At 36.3% G+C, this 18,605-nt stretch overlaps 4 protein-coding genes across 8 annotated transcripts; 2 read left to right on the plus strand and 2 right to left on the minus strand.

The window, feature by feature from the left end:
- The first annotated feature begins 5 nt into the window (after positions 1-5).
- LOC113769866 lies at positions 6-5,603 on the plus strand. 5 transcript variants are annotated; one of them, XM_027314175.1, is made up of 8 exons: positions 6-129; positions 1,387-2,161; positions 3,042-3,230; positions 3,367-3,458; positions 3,703-3,762; positions 3,860-3,929; positions 4,062-4,265; positions 4,976-5,603. In XM_027314175.1, the coding sequence occupies exons 2-8, from the start codon at positions 1,481-1,483 to the stop codon at positions 5,360-5,362; spliced, it is 1,683 nt and encodes a 560-aa protein (XP_027169976.1). In that variant the 5' UTR covers positions 6-129; positions 1,387-1,480; the 3' UTR covers positions 5,363-5,603. The 5 variants fall into 5 exon arrangements, with proteins under 5 accessions (XP_027169976.1, XP_027169975.1, XP_027169974.1 ...); XM_027314174.1 differs by lacking the exon at positions 6-129 and adding an exon at positions 148-211; XM_027314173.1 differs by lacking the exon at positions 6-129 and adding an exon at positions 154-453.
- Positions 5,594-7,352, minus strand: LOC113771870 (exopolygalacturonase-like). Its single transcript, XM_027316419.1, has 4 exons — positions 7,315-7,352; positions 6,755-7,109; positions 5,962-6,471; positions 5,594-5,854 (listed from the first exon to the last, which is right to left on the minus strand). Exons 1-4 carry the CDS (start codon positions 7,350-7,352, stop codon positions 5,618-5,620), a joined length of 1,140 nt encoding a protein of 379 aa, XP_027172220.1. The 3' UTR covers positions 5,594-5,617.
- Positions 7,353-8,862: 1,510 nt separating this feature from the next.
- LOC113770648 (two-pore potassium channel 3-like) lies at positions 8,863-11,772 on the plus strand. Its single transcript, XM_027315175.1, has 2 exons — positions 8,863-10,262; positions 10,772-11,772. Exons 1-2 carry the CDS (start codon positions 9,235-9,237, stop codon positions 10,920-10,922), a joined length of 1,179 nt encoding a protein of 392 aa, XP_027170976.1. The 5' UTR covers positions 8,863-9,234; the 3' UTR covers positions 10,923-11,772.
- A 92-nt stretch (positions 11,773-11,864) lies between these two features.
- LOC113770649 lies at positions 11,865-14,505 on the minus strand. The gene is made up of 4 exons (XM_027315176.1): positions 14,331-14,505; positions 13,542-13,741; positions 12,286-12,758; positions 11,865-12,172 (listed from the first exon to the last, which is right to left on the minus strand). The coding sequence occupies exons 1-4, from the start codon at positions 14,473-14,475 to the stop codon at positions 12,133-12,135; spliced, it is 858 nt and encodes a 285-aa protein (XP_027170977.1). The 5' UTR covers positions 14,476-14,505; the 3' UTR covers positions 11,865-12,132.
- Positions 14,506-18,605: the final 4,100 nt, after the last annotated feature.

Consider the following 18,605-nt stretch of genomic DNA (forward strand, 5'->3'; position numbering starts at 1 on the left):
TCAAATTCAGTTAACTCGAGAAACTGAATCACCATTCACTACGACAATTTTGCAGGCACCCACATAACTCATAACCATTGCTGTGAAGCGGCAGTTGAGGCCAAGGCGGGAAAGAAATGGATTTTCCTAGTACTTCACTTGTCATCATCCTCGTCCTCGTGCATACAAACACACGATTCCTCTGCAAATTCAACTAGCCGCTATCTTAGTAGTTATATTTCAATCTTTTCCCCGGACTCTCCTTATTACTTGCACACTTGTTACAAAACCCACAGAAAAAAAACTCTTTCGGTGCAATTTGTGAATGCAATCGGACCTTTCGAACATACTATTTTGATTCAAAAGAAACTGGAAATAAAAAGCCCATTTTTATGAAGCTATTTTTCCCTTCTTGGAGGTCTACTATGAGCTGCCAGAGCTTCATCTGGACAACAAAACTTCACTTAATTTCTGGTAGCGTGTTTTGGGTTTATCTGCCCCTTCTTAAATTTGCTAGAAAAAATCCCATTTTTGTACTTTTTTTCATACCAGTTTGTGTTATTATGTAATCATTTTTGTGCCTCAAGTATGAACCATAAAATATGACTCTCATCATTTTAGTCCCAAATGTTGCTTTTCTTGAATATGTGGATTGAATTCTTGATTTTGGGTAATTTATCATAATTTAAGTAATTATTCGCGGTGTCTGTATTGGCTGCATGCTTTAAAGGTCCACTTTTGTTGTCTCCTTTTGTTTGTCCTGAATCTTCTGTTCCATATGAGCAATGTCCTGGATTACTGTGCTAATTCTGTACAGCTTTTGATTATTTTCAGTTCAAATTTTTGATTTTTAAAGCAATCCCTTGTATAAAACGCACACACACACATACATATTCGACCATTCTGAAGTTGAGTTCTGAAAATAGTTGATTTCTTTGTTATTTTTGGTTGTACTCCAAATAAATTATACCATCTTTTTCATGCTATATTGGAAAAGGTGGTATCTTGACTGGAGATTAATCAATTTCTCATAATTTATTAGCTTTTAGCTTTTCCTTTTTCTTTTAGTCAGTTTGATGAGGAAGTTTTTGCATTAACAATGCATAATCTTTCTTTTGGTTGGTCAGTGCAGTTATTTTTCTGTTCTGTGTATCTGTTTTCCTCTGACTTGAATACGGTTCTACCAATTTAATTCCATCTTTTACGCAGAAAGAATCTAAATGGATAAAAAAGCATCATTTGAACAAACTAATAAGTAGCATCAGTTCATACGTTTAATGAAGCTAGTTGCCTGTGTATTGTCTTGTTTGTCCTCCTTTCAGGAAGTGGTAATAAATTTGGTAAAATGAAGCTCTTCATGAGTTAATGACTCAATTCTGTGTCTGCTTTTCTCATTCTCTTCTGCAGATTTAAAACTCATGTCTATCTAATGCTGAAGGTTACTCTAGTAAAGTTGCTGGCTTCTTATTTCTAGGCAGAGCTGAAAATTTGAAAGAGAACAATGGATGGTGTAGCTAATGACAATTCAGCTCCAAAGAACAATGACATGAAGAAGCAAGAGATTCAGAAACAGCATTTATCAAGAGATGTGATGCTGGGTGGCAAGTTATGGACTGATGGACTCATTTGTGCTTTTGAGTTTGTTCGAAGTTGTAGGAAGGCAGCTGGTACAAGGCGCTTTTTACAACAAAATTCTGTTCGAGCAACAAAGCATCCACCTAATTTTGCATTAGCAAAGAACTTGATGGAAGAGATTGATAAGAGTGCCCAACAAGCTGCACCTTTTGTAGAATCTGATAGTGATTCTTTTGACGGGCAGAACCATAATCAGAATTATCACTCAGGTCACTTGCATCCACGAGAAAGATTTACTGGTAATTACTGGATACCAATTGGCTGGGCCAGAATTTCAGAGCTGCTTCAGACAGTCCAAGTTGATGTTGATTGGGCCTCTCAACCTAATGAGTTCACTGATGAGGAAGAAGGAGTCACGGTTGCAGATGTTGCAGCTCCCTATTGGGAACACCCTGTGGGGCCAACCTGGTGGTGTCATGTAGATGCAGGTCATCCATTTATCGATGCATGGTTGAGCAATGCTCAGTGGTTGCATCCTGCTATCAGTATTGGCTTACGGGATGAAAGCAAGCTTATAAGTGAACGCATGAAACACCTGCTTTATGAGGTACTACTTTTTGTGACTCTATATTCAACAATTAAGGATATTATGTTTCTGCAGTTGGATACATGAGGATGCAGAGAAATGATCTTATTCTCTGGTAGTGCAAGCAACAATTAAGGATCTTATGTTTCTGCAGTACTTGCACTTGTCTTGGTATTGGTCTTTCATCTAAGCTTCATATCTTAGGTTTAGTCTCATATTTTTATCTCTTTGTTTTTTTCAAAAATGTCCACCTATTCTTCACTACTTTAACTCCAGCGTCAGTGCCAACCTGGCCTTAAAATCACTCGCGCTTCATTTTTTTTTAATCTTGCAGTTATCTTTCTTGGGTTTTTTGTTTTCTCTTTTCGACTCTTAGTGACAGTATCACTTCTAATACTGGAGTTTGATGCAAAGAATAAAGAAGAGTACATCAGAGTGAGATGTATAGCCGTATATTGGATATTGCTAAATGTTGTTCAATTTGTAATTTTTCACTTTTAGTTGAATTTTTAGGTACAAAATGTTGAGAATATTGTGGTCAGTTTGACTTTGATTTTGCTCTTACCTTAGGCGGCAAGTACACATTACAAGTAGATAACAAAGCAAACAAGAGTGTCAAGGGATCTCAATTAGGCTTATGCCCCGGATCACTGTATAATTTGGTTATTTACTTTGTCTTTACATGCATGTTGTAAAGTGTATCTCATTATATTTTTCTGACATAATTATTTGTATTATTTACCTAGTTATTGTGTTTGTGACAATCTTGTTAACTTTGTATGAACTCCCCATTTGTGTGAAATTTGTTTTGTGCTAGTATTGTTCCTTCTCTTTAGTGGGCAACTGGCAATATGATCTGATTCAAGCTTTTTTCCACATCCTGCAAAATTTTTAATACAAGGTTCCAGTTAGAGTTGCTGGTGGACTGCTGTTTGAGCTCTTAGGACAGTCAGTGGGCGATCCACTTGCTGAAGAAGATGATATCCCTGTTGTTATGCGATTGTGGCAAGCGCAAAACTTCTTGTTGACTTCATTGCATGTAAAAGGGTCTTCATCAAGCATCAATGTGTTAGGTATCGCTGAAGTGCAGGTCAGTCCAGGTTCTGGAAAATAGCATTGTTATTTGCTTCTTTATTTTCTTCTAGTTACTGGTGGGTGTTTTTGCCTTGTTAAATTCAGTCTTAGATATGTTTTGTATCTAGTATCTGAAAACGTAGTCTGATCAGGAATTGCTTGCTGCTGGAGGTTGTAATGTGCCACGAACAATTCATGAGGTCATAGCACTCCTAGCTTGTCGCCTTGCTCGCTGGGATGACAGGTGAAATATCTTGTTATGTACATAAGCATTTTTCGTTCTGGACTTAAACCTGAACTTGACTTGAACCTGATAAGTTCATGAGTAGCCATTCTTTGAAATCAGTTTGCACGATCAGGATTATTGTGTACTAATACTCGATGCAGTGTCTTCATGTTTGAACTTGATAATTAGTGATTTAATGTATGAACTGTAGACTGTTTAAGAATTTCTTCACCTTCTGACATCTTTTCTCACTTTTGATCAGGTTATTTCGGAAATACATATTTGGAGCAGCTGATGAAGTTGAATTGAAGTTCATGAATAGGTTCTTTCTTGTGTGCTACAATATAGTGAAGGATTTCAAATTTAATGATACAAAGAACTTCATTACAAGGGAATGTGATGGTTTGGTTCTTGAATAGGAGAACTCATGAGGATATGCACCTGTTCAGCATAATTTTGAATCAAGAGATCAGAAGACTCTCAACCCAGGTACCTTACCGTTCAAATAGTTTTGCTGCTCAGGGGAGGAGTGGTAGAAGTTAGAAGAGGCTATATTATATTCTTTAGCTCTGCTTCTGTCTCAAATTTCAAAAAGTACTTTTCTTGATGTTTCTTGTACAGGTTATAAGAGTGAAATGGTCCTTACATGCAAGAGAGGAGATTGTCTTTGAGCTTCTCCAGCATTTGAGGGGTAACACTGTAAGGAGTCTGCTTCAAGGTATAAGAAAGAGTACTAGGGACATGGTTCAGGAGCAAGAAGCAGTTCGCGGTCGATTGTTTACGATACAAGATGTCATGCAGAGCACAGTAAGAGCATGGTTACAGGTGCCTTATGCTTCATTAAAAACCAATTATTTAGATTTTTCTCATGAAAAAGAGGACTGATGTTATGAGGGTAGATGAAATGAGATGCTTACATAGTTTGTCATTCATACTACCTCTGTTTGCCTAAAAGCATTCTCTCAAATTAATGGTTCCTCATTACCATTTGCGAGCTGAGACGCAAGAACTTAAACCAAGTTTTTTAGATGTCAGAGATATTATAAGTATAAATATCTGAATTAGAATTTCAATTTTGATTTGGTGTATGAGTTGAGTTTAACTAGTTCAAAAATGTCCCTACCGGAAAGGAGAATTGAACTATTTATCTGCTACTACATTTCTGTTTATATATCCCTGTGTCCAACTGTCTCAATATTCAATTATTCCCCAAATAAAAGTTCTGTTGTTCAGTATTTTCTGGATTGTCCTATATACTCTGCTATTTGCAACACAAAGAGGTTGTTATCAATTCCTGTCATTAATTATATGTAGGTCTATTCCTTATGTATGAAGGGGATATTTTGTTCTCATTCAGATTTCTCTTCCCTTGATGATATCATTCCTTTCTTCCTTTCCTTTTCTTCCCCCTTGTCCTGAGAATCTTTTGAGAAAGGTAGATTGGACCCCTGTTTTGTGAGAAAAACGTTTCCTCTGTGCTATGAGGCGTATCTATAGTGGATGTCTTTCTTAATATTCCGCAAACGTTGTTTCAGGATAAGAGCCTCCGCGTGCAGCATAATCTAGGGGTTTTTGGTGGCTGTGGCCTTATTCTTTCTATTATCACTGGACTCTTTGGAATAAATGTGGATGGAATTCCTGGAGCAGAAAAATCACCATTTGCATTTGCCTTATTTTCTGGTGCCCTCGTCCTGCTTGGAGCTGTGCTCATCGCCATTGGCTTGATCTATCTTGGATTGCAAAAACCAGAATTTGAAGAGCAGGTTGAGGTTCGAAGATTAGAGCTCCAAGAGATAGTCCGTATGTTTCAGCAGGATGCAGAGTCCCATGCGCAGGTCAGAAAATCTACTTCACCAGAAGAGGTTTCTTCCAATGCTAAAGCTCTATTCTCCGGTGGAAAAAATTATCTTATTATGACCTAAGCCTAGATTAGGCAACCTAAAATAATTTTCATATCCTTAGCTTTGCAGCACAATTTCAGCTACATATATGTAAATCCCTTTGAAATAATTGGAGAAATTAAAGTATCTTTCTTCATGCAGAGCCGCCCATAGGTTTTTGAATTGTCTGGAGTACAGCAGAACATTGTCAAATTTTTAACTGGATGGACACTCATGTCCATCAAATCTATTCTATGTTAGGAATGTGTCCTAGTCTGAGAAATATGTGACTTGAGACTATAGGCAACCAGAAGGCACCTGTTTGCCATACGAAGCACCATAAACGTTAGAACAAGATGCAATTGCAGGTCCTCCTGCTTCTCTGTAAGCTAAGTCTATATCCACAAGCTTCACTTTATGACATGGCACCACTCTACTGCATTGCAAGTATATAGCAACTTTTGAACTAGATGTGCCCGAAATGTTCCTGAATGTTACATCTCTGATCTGAACTTGTGAGATGGATTCACCACCCTAAAAACAACGAAGATTATTAAGAGATGTGACAATTAATTTGTTCTATCCCAAAATGAAGGGGATTATTTGAAAACACAAATCAAGGGGGGAAAAAAAAACCATACCGTTGGGGAGCAAAAGGGGCAGTAGTCTTGATCAATGATGATAGGGTTGTTAACATTATCCATGATAATGTCCTGAAAATTAATATCTGAAGCCAAACTAGGTGAAGAAGGTGACCAAGTTTTGATCCTTACACCATTTTGAGTGTTCCTGAAAGTTGTATTGACAACATTAATGTGCATCACATATTCTTTTGCAAAGGCTCTTCCGAGGCTTCCAATGCTGATTCCATGGCCAGGACCACAGAAGACGTCAGAAATGACAATGTTTTGGCTGCCTGAAACCATGGATATACAATCATCACCGGTTCCAATGTTGACACTTGATATCTTGATGTTGTTTGAGAAACCAATATGGATTCCATCTGTATTGGGACTGTTCCCTGGAGCAGACAGCCTGACATGACTGATGTTTATGTTGTTGCATGCAAAAAGGTTGATATGGGCGTTTTTGCTATTAATCGACCTTAGCTTCTGTATCCTGGAATTTGTAATAAAGTCCAACCTCAAGCTCTGAGAGCACAGCAGGGGCAAGAACAATGATATCAGCCCGAGTTGCAGAAAAAGAATAGGCTGTAATGAGCCTCAAAAGAAGAAAATCTTGATTAGTAACTGACTGTTGGTTGGTCTCGTTATTCAGGAAAAAATAAAGTATATTGGATAATCCATCCAAACATCTCAAAGAATTTTATAAAGACAGTGAAAGAAAAGTACAATAAATGATTGAATGAATCCTTCCTTTCCCCTAGAGGGCAAAGAACTTGAAAAAAAGCAGCTTATAGGAATTAAAACTTACAATAGGAAGGGGCAAACATCCAATATTTTTGCTACAATCATTATGAGGCCAAGCAGCAGCACCTTGACCATCTAAATATCCACCACCCTCCAGAGTCAAATTATCCACATAACGAAATCCAATCCAAGTATTAGTGAAAAATAATGCAGGATTAGTAGGTGCCCTTAGGGTCCCTTTAATCACAAATATCATTTCACCATTGCATGGCCCTGCAAATGTGACAGAATTCAACATGTAGTTCCCCAATGGAATCAAAACTTTGCTTCTTCCTCTCCATTGGCATGCATCATTCCAAGCTCTCAGAAATGCCTTGGCAAAAGTATCCAGAACAAATAAATAGACAGAGTAAAAAATTCTGCATCAAACATATCAAATGATGTGACAACTTTTTCGTTTAACAGAATTTGAAGGGACAAAATTTTTTTTTCCCAGATGGGGAAAGATAAAATGACTGGCCAAATAAACAAGTACTTGAAGATAAATTTCTTTGGACTGCGAGTGTGCTGAATGAATCACTTGGGATTAGTGTTCACCATTCTTGAATCTTGATTTAAACTAACCTGACTGCCATCTGTACTTCCATCAGCTCTTGCTCCATAATTATCCACATTAAAGATTTTATGTGGTAAGATGGTTGAAGCATCAGCAGTGATAAAAGGGAAGATGAGAAATAAAACAATTTTAAAAGCAGGGATTGAATCCATTTTCTTGTATATTTTGAGTCAAGTGCGTGTGCTCTTTTATTCTTGGGACATACAAACAATAACATGTTGTTATATAGTATAACTTTTTTCTCATTCATACAATGTATACATATAAACACATGCCTTTTGTTGTTCTTGCATTTTTAAGACTTTCCATTTTTAAAACTCATCATTTCATTTAATCAGCCCACAATTCTCTCTCCCATTATCTTGTGAGTAATTGTCGCTTTTTAATTCTCCGTCCATATTTTCTTGCCTAAATAGCACATGTAAATTTAATGGATTGACGTACACAACTTTCCTTTAAAATATTTTCCTCTTTTCTTTTGTCGTCCAACTTCAACCTTTCAAATTCCAAGTTAAGACGCCTTTGTGAAGGAGTTAAAAAAAATATTCAAAACCATATATAACTCAGCCAGCTTATATTTTGTTTAAATTATTTTCATGAACCCCTTGTAAGATTTAGAGTTTCACTTGAAACCCAAAAAAAATAAATAAAAATGGAGTAGATTTAGTTAACTAGAGCATAAGCTAATGCCCTTCATTTTAGCAATCTATAGAAGTTAGAAAAGTGTGGAAGCCTTTCACTACAAAAATATATTACGCATTATGATACAAAACGTCTGACAAGAAAATAAAACATCGGAATTGTTGCCAAAACAGATGACCAAAAACATATTATAGTATTTCTATTATCAAATAATTATATCAGATATCTTTGGTTCAAACCAAGTTTTGTGAGTTTCTCACGTCGTAAGATTCTTGAGAGTCTCAGTAAATTCACCTCACCATGCAGTTCCTTTGCCAGAAGGGAAAAAAAAATACTTGATTGGTTGCAGAGAGAAAGATGAGTTACTGAGAATTTACTTAGAAAAAGGCATATCTCCCAATTTAATACTGTATACGTTACTATTTCTGAAAAGTTTCACCATTTCTAGATGGTACATTCCTGAATCTACCCATTGTACTTTCTTCCATGGCCATTGGCTTTACTTCTTTGCCTTCTCTATCAAACCTTGGTTAGAACCTTTAACAAGTTCATCCTTCAAATTTGGTTTGCTTTTACGAATGGGTTAAATTTGTGTTAATCCAAATTTGGCTATTACTCAGGCTTTTAACCAGTTCAAATTGAATTGGAGTAGCATTCAATTACATGTGACGTTTCAAGTTTTGCGAACATCAAATCTAATTCATGTTTTGTTTAATTAGTTCACAAACCTCCCACACCCATTCCCCCTTTCCTTTTATTTTTGTTCTAAATATTTACAGGGTCGAAACTCCCCTCACGTATCAAGAAACCGAAATTTTCATTGTCAAGATTCTCTTAATAAACACGCCAAATTTTCTCATAAAGAAGATGTCAAAAACAAATCTTCCATCGCAATTCTGGCCATCAAAAGATAGGTACTTTTTATACTTATGTAATGATTCCAGAAGAAAAATATGCAGTTCTTATGGACAGATGTGTGTAAAGAGGCAAACATAAGGCCAATGGCTAGTCTACTCGGATGGGTGACAATCGGCAGCTCAAAAAATCCACCGTTATTTCTTGAAGAAACTCCACGACTACCAGGATAATTAGCAAAAATTATGGTCCAATCAATCCCAACACCTGAGTCATAGCCTTGCATTCAAAGCTAAAGCTATCATTCTTTCGCTGCTTTGACTAGTAGTTGCAGCTCAAAACTTTCTTGGCATTGATCTATATGATGCTTTACAAAACAGAATATACTTGGAATACAATTCCCAGTTTCAAGGAAATGCAGATTCATTTCAATGGATGAGCCGCTTCTCTCCAAGAATACAGTAGCAGCAGAACCCAAGCAGCCATTACCAGAAAGTAGAGCGTCCCCCAGTTATACTGACATCAGGCCACCATCACAACAATCTAACCACCACCTTGTCAACACCGACTCCTTTATTTTCCCAGCACCAAGAACCAAATCTTCATTGGCAAACCTTTTAGCTAATCTGAACGAGAAGAAAAAAATCACCAGGAGGTCAAATTCTGCGCCTTCCATTTTAACAGATGTGAAGGAAGGAATCCACGATTCTTTAGACCCAAGACCTGCCATAAAATCAGTACCTTCAATTGTCAAGCAAGCCTCTTGTGGATTAGTTGTGTATATAATAATTGGCATCACAATATACCTGCTGAGATGGAGAAGTTTCAAGGGTAAACAAACCTGGAAGCCAATAGATGCTTTATACTTCAATGTGGTCACACTATGTACCATTGGATATGGTGACATAGTTCCAGACACAACATTTACCAAACTGTACACATGTGCCCTTATTTTAGTTGGTTTTGGATTCATAGACATATTGCTGCATGGACTATTTACCTATGTTCTTGATAGGCAGGAGGAAGTACTGTTAAGCACCGTTGATGAGAGCCGATTAAATGCAGTGTTTAGAGCATACATGATAGATACCGCAAAGGGCAGAATGAGGATACGTATCAAAGTGGGATTGGCTTTGGCAGTTGTAGTTGGTTGTATAGCCATTGGAACAGTCATGGTGCATAAATTAGAAGAACAAAATTGGATTGACAGCTTTTATTTATCTGTAACATCTGTGACTACAGTAGGATATGGGGATTATGCCTTCTCAACGCTTCAGGGAAGGTGCTTTGCCATAATCTGGCTATTGGTGAGCACTCTGGCTGTTGCAAGGGCCTTTCTGTATCTAACTGAGCTCAGGATTGACAGAAGAAATCGCAAGATAGCTAAATGGATTCTTCAAAAGAAGATGACTCCAGGGGATCTAGTTGCTGCAGATCTTGATCACAATGGTTCTATCAGGTATCTTGTGATACTCCCAGTAATTAATTGATCCGTTACTGTATTAAGTCATGCAGATAGGTCCATCTTCTTGATGCCTGTCCTATACTTGTTTGAATTAGAGGATATGGCTCAATACAGTTAGTCGGTAATATAGAAACTTGAATCTGAACAAGCCTAAAAATAGATGACAGGCTTATAGCAAGCTAATAATGGCTATGAGTTTCAACATTTACTAATGCCTCCAAGCATTAAACTAGAACCAGAATTCCTTTTACCTTTCAATTGTGCAAGGAAAAGGTGTTACCACTAGCTTGCAAGCTAACAATTTCAAGAGCAAAGCTTCAGCTAATAGAATGTCAGTTAATATTTCTTATCGTAAAAAGCCAATTTTAATAAGAAAACACAACCAAAAAAAAAAATCTGAAGGACTATACTTCATTAAGATTATTTTCATCAGAGCAGCACTATATTCTAAAGATTTTGCTGAGTGCAGTAAATTTATTCTTACAAGATTTTGTTGAGTGCAGTAAATCTGAATATGTCATCTACAAGCTGAAGGAAATGGGAAAAATAGCAGAGAAAGACATCCAGCAAATATGCAACCAATTTGACATGTTAGACAGCAACCACTGCGGCAAACTTACCATTACCGATATCATGGGAAGTGACAGTGATTGATACCCCTCTAGGCAGGATCTATGCGAGCAGCAGACAGTGGTACCATCCCCATCTTTAACCTTAAAGCTGGGACCTAAAATCCAACTGTACGAAGGCAAATGGGCATAAGAGGCGGTAAAACATAAACCTTTGAACATTTTACCCAAGATGTAGATAAGTACCTAGATGATTCCTACTGGAAGCTTTCAAGTCAAATATAGTTCCAAGGTTACTTCAGCTGGAAAATTCTATCTACAAGCTGAAGCATGATTACCTCCACTTGCTAATGGAGGAATTCACATTTGTACACTGATGTTTGTGACTATTCATCCAAAAAGCACATCAAAAGATTCTTGTCCCAAGATGCAATTCATTTCTACCCCTAGCTTCAGAAATTTGCCATGGGATCACTAATTTTTATCTGATGGAAGACTTGTCGATAACATGCTAACCCAAATAAGGACTTCAAGCTAATAGCTATCACCATTCTTGACTGGGATAATTAATGGGTATAAATGAAGACATTAAACAAATCATGTTTTAAGATGCATCATACAAACAGAAACAATCTTGCAATCTCAAGGTTATCAGACTTTCCCATTTCACAATCTCTAAATAGTATTAAGTAGAACAGCAAAAAGCAAGTTCTGAATGAACAATTCAATTGCTCAGAAACTATATTTGCTGCACCTAAAGCTTTTTGACCTCTGCAATCATAACTTAAAACTGAAAACAACCCAATCTTTAGGAGGAATAGCACTTCATCATTCTTGAAAGACCTCAGATTAGAAAAAAGGCCCTTAAAGAGGCCTCTCGGGCAAGCAACGCATGGGAAAGTGCTAAGAAGAAAGAACTGTGATGCTTCATGAATCTGTTTAATCAGCAAATACTTGTAATGTTTGGAAGTGAATTTAAAAATCAGAAATGGAACTAAATGGAGAAAACATATAATGGCAGTAAGACACAGATAAACTTGGATATTTTTTTACATCACTTAGGTTCCATAAGATGTCAAAAACCACATTAATACCAACATTGCATTAAATGGGAAAAAAAAAGTATCAAGAACTTCCATTTTCTCTACGGCATGCTTGTTTTCTTTGTTATCATCAAAACTCTCCCACTGAGATTGCCATTTTAATGAACTATCGTTCAAACAACAAAGACATGCAGTTATCCTTTCAGACATATTGCAGCTGCTGGAGGAGATCCACTTTGTTAGAGTTAAAAACTATCTGATTCCCACTTCAGTTTTCTTGATGCTCCCTATCCTGTGAATTTACCAATCATAAAATGGTCAAAGAATGGAGAGGAAATAATATGGCATAAATTTCAACAACAAGTGACTCTAGTTAATTAACTGATTAAAGGTTGGAAGCGCTACCTCTCTCTAATATGTAGAACATCCTTAAGAATTTCCACCACATGCTGCACCTTCAAGTTTTCTTCATTTTCCTTGATTTCCAGTATTAGTCGTGAAAATTCTAGTAATGAAAGAATTTCAACTTCAACTTTGTGGAGATGACAATCAATACACTCCAAAAAGTCCTCATAGGAGGATATTTCCTTCACACCGTGGACTGCATCATCTTCTTTACAAACATCTCCATCCACTGGTTGCTCCCTATTATTCAGCTCATCGCTGGAATGCAGTTCTGGCAGATTCAAAGCAGCACCCTCCAATTCCTCATTCTGACCAAGCTTTTCATTTTGGTCAAAGTAATTAACATCAGTGGAAGTCTTCAGAACTTCCTCTTTTGGAGATATGAATCTGACAGGGGTCGGAGCAGCATCCCCACCAACCTCAAGATCCAAAGCGACATTCCCAATCAGCTCGGTTTCCTTGACTGATATCACCTAAAACCAAAAGTGCCCACCATGAAGTAAAAGAGACAGAAAAATTTTAGTGGTCACCCTGTCCATGAGACAAAGTACATGGCACTAAAGGCAGCAAAAGTGAAGAAAATTAGCCAGTAAAAGTGCCATTTCTAATGCAGCAGCCTGTGGAAAGTAGCCTTTTCAGGCCAAACAATATGCTGATATATAGGAGTGCAATATATATGAACTCAGCACAACCCATTACAAGAAATTACAATCTGTTAATTAAAATACTTCGTTTTAATTCCAACTTTAAAACTAAAAATTAGTTTGTTTTAGCTTATTTCATATGAAAGTGAAGAATAAACACATAAGGAGGGATGGCTTTCCAAATTAAGATCACAGATCACCAATATGAACACAAAGAAACACTTTAAACATGGAAAAAAAACTTTTATTTTTGCAGCTGATATAGATGAAGCTTAGGATGATGATCGAGGGAAAGGAGGAAGTCTTCAACATAATCATTTTGGCAAACAGAATTGGGATGATTGTATTCAACCAACCAATAGCTGACTTATGCTTCCTCTTTATTCAAAACTTATGCTCGTTTATTAAGACAGTGGCATAAAACTACCCATGTAATTATGCTTAAGGCACCATAGGAATAAGAAAAATGGAAACCCTAAAGGGCCTTAAAGTGAGAACCAGTTTTTATTGGAAAGAAATTAACCCCTCAATAAAAGGCCAGGTTTTTATGTCCTGCAAACTGTAAGGCATTCTTCAGACAGGCTATGTAAGCAAAAGTGAGGAAGTCGATACCTCAGTTAGCTTTGCTGCGAGCTCATCAAGCAACTCAATGCGATTCTTTGACTTCTCCATTGCCTGCATAACCTTCCTTTTTTGAAGAAGTAGCTCCCTAGCATCATTTTCCTTCGCTGTTTGAACACTGAGAGCAGCCTGTTGCCGAAGCTTCTCTGCAGCCTCAGACAACCTCAGGAACCTCAATCTTGCACTGTTGGCTGAAATAATAACCACTTACGTACTATCAACTGTCCAACACAGATGTCAAGTGAGAAAGAATGGTTACTCAGGCACTCGAAAAACACATGAAATTCACCCCAAATCCACTTAAGATGGTTGTAATCTCGATTTTTATTCACTCACACTATTTCAGTGCTCCAATGAAGATACCTATGGACTGATATATTTCTTTTATGTTCTTTCAGAGTACAACATGTATGAAACCAAACCAAAAAAAAAATTGCAAGATAGGAATTCCCCTCAATTTCCATACATCACCACCACATCCAGGTACTAAAACCTCAACCACAAACTGAATTCTACACAAATTTTCAGATTACGCAAAAGCCATTTGATAAAAACCGCACATAATTTCATGATAGCTAAAAGAATATTTATCAAATTGAAGCACAGCACATATAAAGATTGTAAATTTTCTGCAACTATGGATATATCCCAGTTCATGAAATCGAAGAAAAACACCAAAATTACATTAAAATAAGTGTAAAGAACATAACTTTAAGATGAAAATTCTAATGGGTCCATGGTAAATAAGCAAGAAAAACAATACGAGAACAAAAAATTTACCTTTTGCTCTGGCGGTTTCTGCTTCCTTGTGAAGATTATCAAGTTGTTCTCTTAACTGGTCTGTGTTGACACCAGAAGCAAAGCAAGCTGTCCTTACCATGGGAAGCTTGGGTTGGACAAATATGGAGGGCCAATTCAATATCATCTTAGATCGGTCTTGTCCTCGTTTAGGCAAAGAAAGAAAGGGACTCAACCCATCATTAATTCGTGTACACGTACTTCTATGCTGCTCTTGCTTCTTCAGTGGAAGCGCGATTCTATCAGTTTACTCATAGCACGACTTCCTATGCCCCTTAAAGGCGTGTAGCCGAGGGCTCGACCATTTTCAAGCCTCTCACTAGTATAGATTGATTGATAGTACTCGTAGCCTCGTACAAGTTTCACGCCTCCAATTGATATAACAAAAGAGGCGGATATGAACAACTGCTTGATCGCCGGCGATTTCGGTGATTATTGGCGCCTTTTACTAATTCCAAACGACATCGTTTTCAAAAGAAATTGCTTTACACGTACAACAGTTAATGGTTGTAAAATTAAGTACGGAGGCGCATTTCAATGACTAGATTTTTTTTTTTTTTTAGTGAAAAGACCTTAAGAGCACTTCTCTGATCACTAGGCATTAATTAATTTTCCTCCCAAACATTCATGTTTGTTTGAATGGCCTAAAAACACGTTGTTTTATCACTTTTTTTTTATTTCTCTAACCATCTTTTTATATTTGACGTGTATCACAAGTATTATTTCTAAAATGATTATTATAATATTATTTTTTAAAAATTTCAAATAATATTATATCCAAACACAAATGGCTAACCTTAAGTGGGATGGCAATATTAGAATGAACTAGTGTTTAAAACACACACTAATATGTATGCAACTATTATGAAAAATATTTGTAAAATTTTTTAGTTTTATTGAAATTATTTTTAAGAAAATTGGTTTTATATCTTGACAAAACATATGTAGAAAATTTACCTAATAAAGTGTGTAAAAAATGGTTATTTGGTAGTATGGTATAGATAATTCGTAGTTGTCAATGAAAATTAAGATTTATTAAATAAGTTAAAACTCTAATAAGAAAAAATACATGTTGGTAGAAAACCATATTGATAATGGGTAATTATCAAAGGTAGTTTAAAACTTATATCAAGTAATAGATTCTTGTTTATACCAAAATCCCCTCTCACTTTATATATGGCATAGACATCCAAGAATTCCCCATCAGGTAAGATGAACTAATTAGTCTTGTTTTAGGGCTGATACTGAGCACTTATGGGGTGTTGTTGGAAGCACAAATTGGGCTTTCAGGTGCCACAATTTGGACATCCTTCCACACACACTATTGTTGTGAGTATTATGGGCTAGTTCTCCATTTTCGTTCTTTCTACCCTACGAATGAACCAATGAGTACCCACAATCCTGCAGTATTGTGGTCCATTTAATAGTGGGTAGTCCAAGAGTTACAGTACTCAAAATTTGCTCCTAGTATAAATAAATAAACAAACCAATATACTTTCAAGAATGAACAATCATTATATGTTATATTTCAGTTCCAAGATGTGATTTTTATTTTAAAAGTTCAAAGTAGCAAATTCCCTTTACTGTAAGAGAGAGAATTCCCTTTATTGTAATACAATAAATACTTTACGTATTAAATCTCGATCAGAACTGAGAAATAGAACTTATCTATTTTCCTAAAGAGAGGTGTAAAATTAGTTAATATTTATGCGAAGAGTAGGAGTAGGGGTGCAAACGAGCCGAGCTCGAGTCGAGCTTTGGCTAATCGAGCCGAGCTCGAGTTAATTTTGTGAAGCTCGAACTCGAGCTCGAGCTCGACGAGCTCAAAATATCAAGCTCGAGCTCGACGAGCTCAAAATATCAAGCTCGAGTCAAATTCGAGTCGAGCTTAAAAAATAAAAAAAATAATTATTATTATTTTATTTTTAAAAAATAAAAAATAATTTTTTTAACAAATAATAAAATATTAGGGATATATATGTAATTTTACTATTAAAATAAAAAAATATATATAATTGAACTCGCGAGCCAACGAGTTTAATGTTTTTGAGCTCGAGCTCGAACTCGAGATCGACTTAATTAGTTCGAGCTCGACTCGAGCTCGATATTGACGAGCTCGAGTCGAGCTCGTATTCGAACCACTCGCGATCGGCTCGCGAGCGGCTCGATTCGCGAAACACCCCTAAGTAGGAGTTGCATACACTAGCTAAGTCTTCTTCATGAGGTTGCAATATTCTTGCACAAAGTTTGAATATGAGTACTATGTCTCTTAATTACTTAAATTTGTCTAGTGATTAGTATCTTTTTCTGTCAAAACCATCATGTCTCCTACCTAGAACATATTCCCTCCTGTTGGTAGTATTTTCTTACATTGGGATTAACGAAGAATTATACAAATTGTGACGTTAATTAATACATACTTTCGAGGCAATTATTAATAATTTAAACTTGAGAGTACCAATTTGGTCAAAGCCTTCTAGTGCACGTCCTTTTCTGGGGTACTGTATCGTATTTCATCCCAAACTTTTAAGTCCATTCTTGGGTAACGTAGACTGAAAGATGCTACCACAAAAAGGCTGAGGCCCACATGAAAGGACGTTTTGGAAGACTTCGGCCCATAATGTGAGGTCGCTTTCATTTCAGCTTGTCCCACACCCTAGCGGCTTCAATTTATCACTATAATCATCACACAAAAACAAAACCAAAAAAAGGGAAAAAAAATTGTCACTACAACCATATACATATTATTACTTCGTTCTTCTTTTTTTTTTTTTTAAGAAAAGATTCCAAAACTTACTTACGGGAGAAGAACAAATATGAGAGTTCGATTAAAATAGAGACCACACGATCACTTAATCAATATCCTTAGCAGCAGCTAAATTAGGTTTCAAGGGTATATATCATCAGTTTAATCAGGTAACAAAGTGGAGTTTGATTGATAACACGCGTGACCGAAAGATTATTATAGATACAGTAATCAAGAAAATACGTGAGAATCACTATTGATCCTGCTTTAAAAAAAAAATCAACAAATCAACAACAAATGTTGTGCCATGACAGTAAAATGAATTTGTCGACATTCTTTCGACATTGTACCCTTCGCATTACAAAAGGCTGTAGTAAAGCTTTCCACTTTAAAACAAAACCATTCATGATCAAAGTGTCTGATCTCTGAAATTGACATTAAACTTACTCGTCAATGGTGAAAAATTATTGGTCGTGAGCAATTGATGATATTCTCATCACTCTAGTCATTGAAAATGATCAGGACCAAGAAAAATAAAAAGTGAACATCACATCTTGGCAACTCTTTCATCTACTCGAACAAAAGTTGAGACTTGATAAGTTGCCTTGTATCTACCTAAAATCAAGTGACATTTGTCAACGTGGACCAGTCAAGAATAGAGGGGGGGAGTTGTTGTAATGAGTAATGACACATCCATAAACAAAAGTATTTGTTACTACGACGATCCAAACCGTTTGCTGCGTAGTTGTCTTATTTTCAAGGAATCGGGCATAGGATCCAGAATGATTTGTCAGAAAATGAAAAAGTCTTGCAGGCTCATTCCTCCTAGTCAAATTGAATATAATCTACCCTTTTGGTTTTTCTTGAACAAAAGCAACGAGTTCCATCTAAATGACCTTATTTAATCAGGATTTGATGAAGTTAAACATTACTGCCTTTTGAAATCTGTCAATAAAAAGCAGTATACATGAGTGCAATTTGACTTCTTAAGCCATGTAATTGAACATGTATGTAGAACAAAATATAATACATAAACTGTCGATTCTTTCCCTTTCAAACAAAGATTAAAAAAAAAAAAAAAAAGAAAGAAAGTGTCTGGTGGTGGCTGAGCAGTTGATATAATCACTTAACGAGAAATTATTGCTAATATAGCCATAGCCAAATCAAATCGAAGTGCTTTATATTATTTATGTTGCTTTATTTTTATTTTTTAACCAGATGATCAACTTTCGTATTCACCTAGAAGAACTTGTTCTTTGACCCTTGGGGAAGGTAAAATTTGAGAATTCGCGCAACAAACATATGCGCATTTGATTGAGCGAGGAAGTATCTTCATTGTTGACAAAAATGTCGGAGGAACATGTTTCTTGTTATTCTAGAGAACAATGAATCAGATACACTTCTCGTAGGTCATAAGAGCAGGGAGCGTGATCCCAATTCTAACAGCAGTCCACAAGATTATGCCATAAGGGATTCATACACAAGCATTAAAAAAGGAAGAAGAAGAAACT

Source organism: Coffea eugenioides, chromosome 5 (assembly GCF_003713205.1).
Source record: "Coffea eugenioides isolate CCC68of chromosome 5, Ceug_1.0, whole genome shotgun sequence".
Lineage (NCBI taxonomy): Eukaryota > Viridiplantae > Streptophyta > Magnoliopsida > Gentianales > Rubiaceae > Coffea > Coffea eugenioides.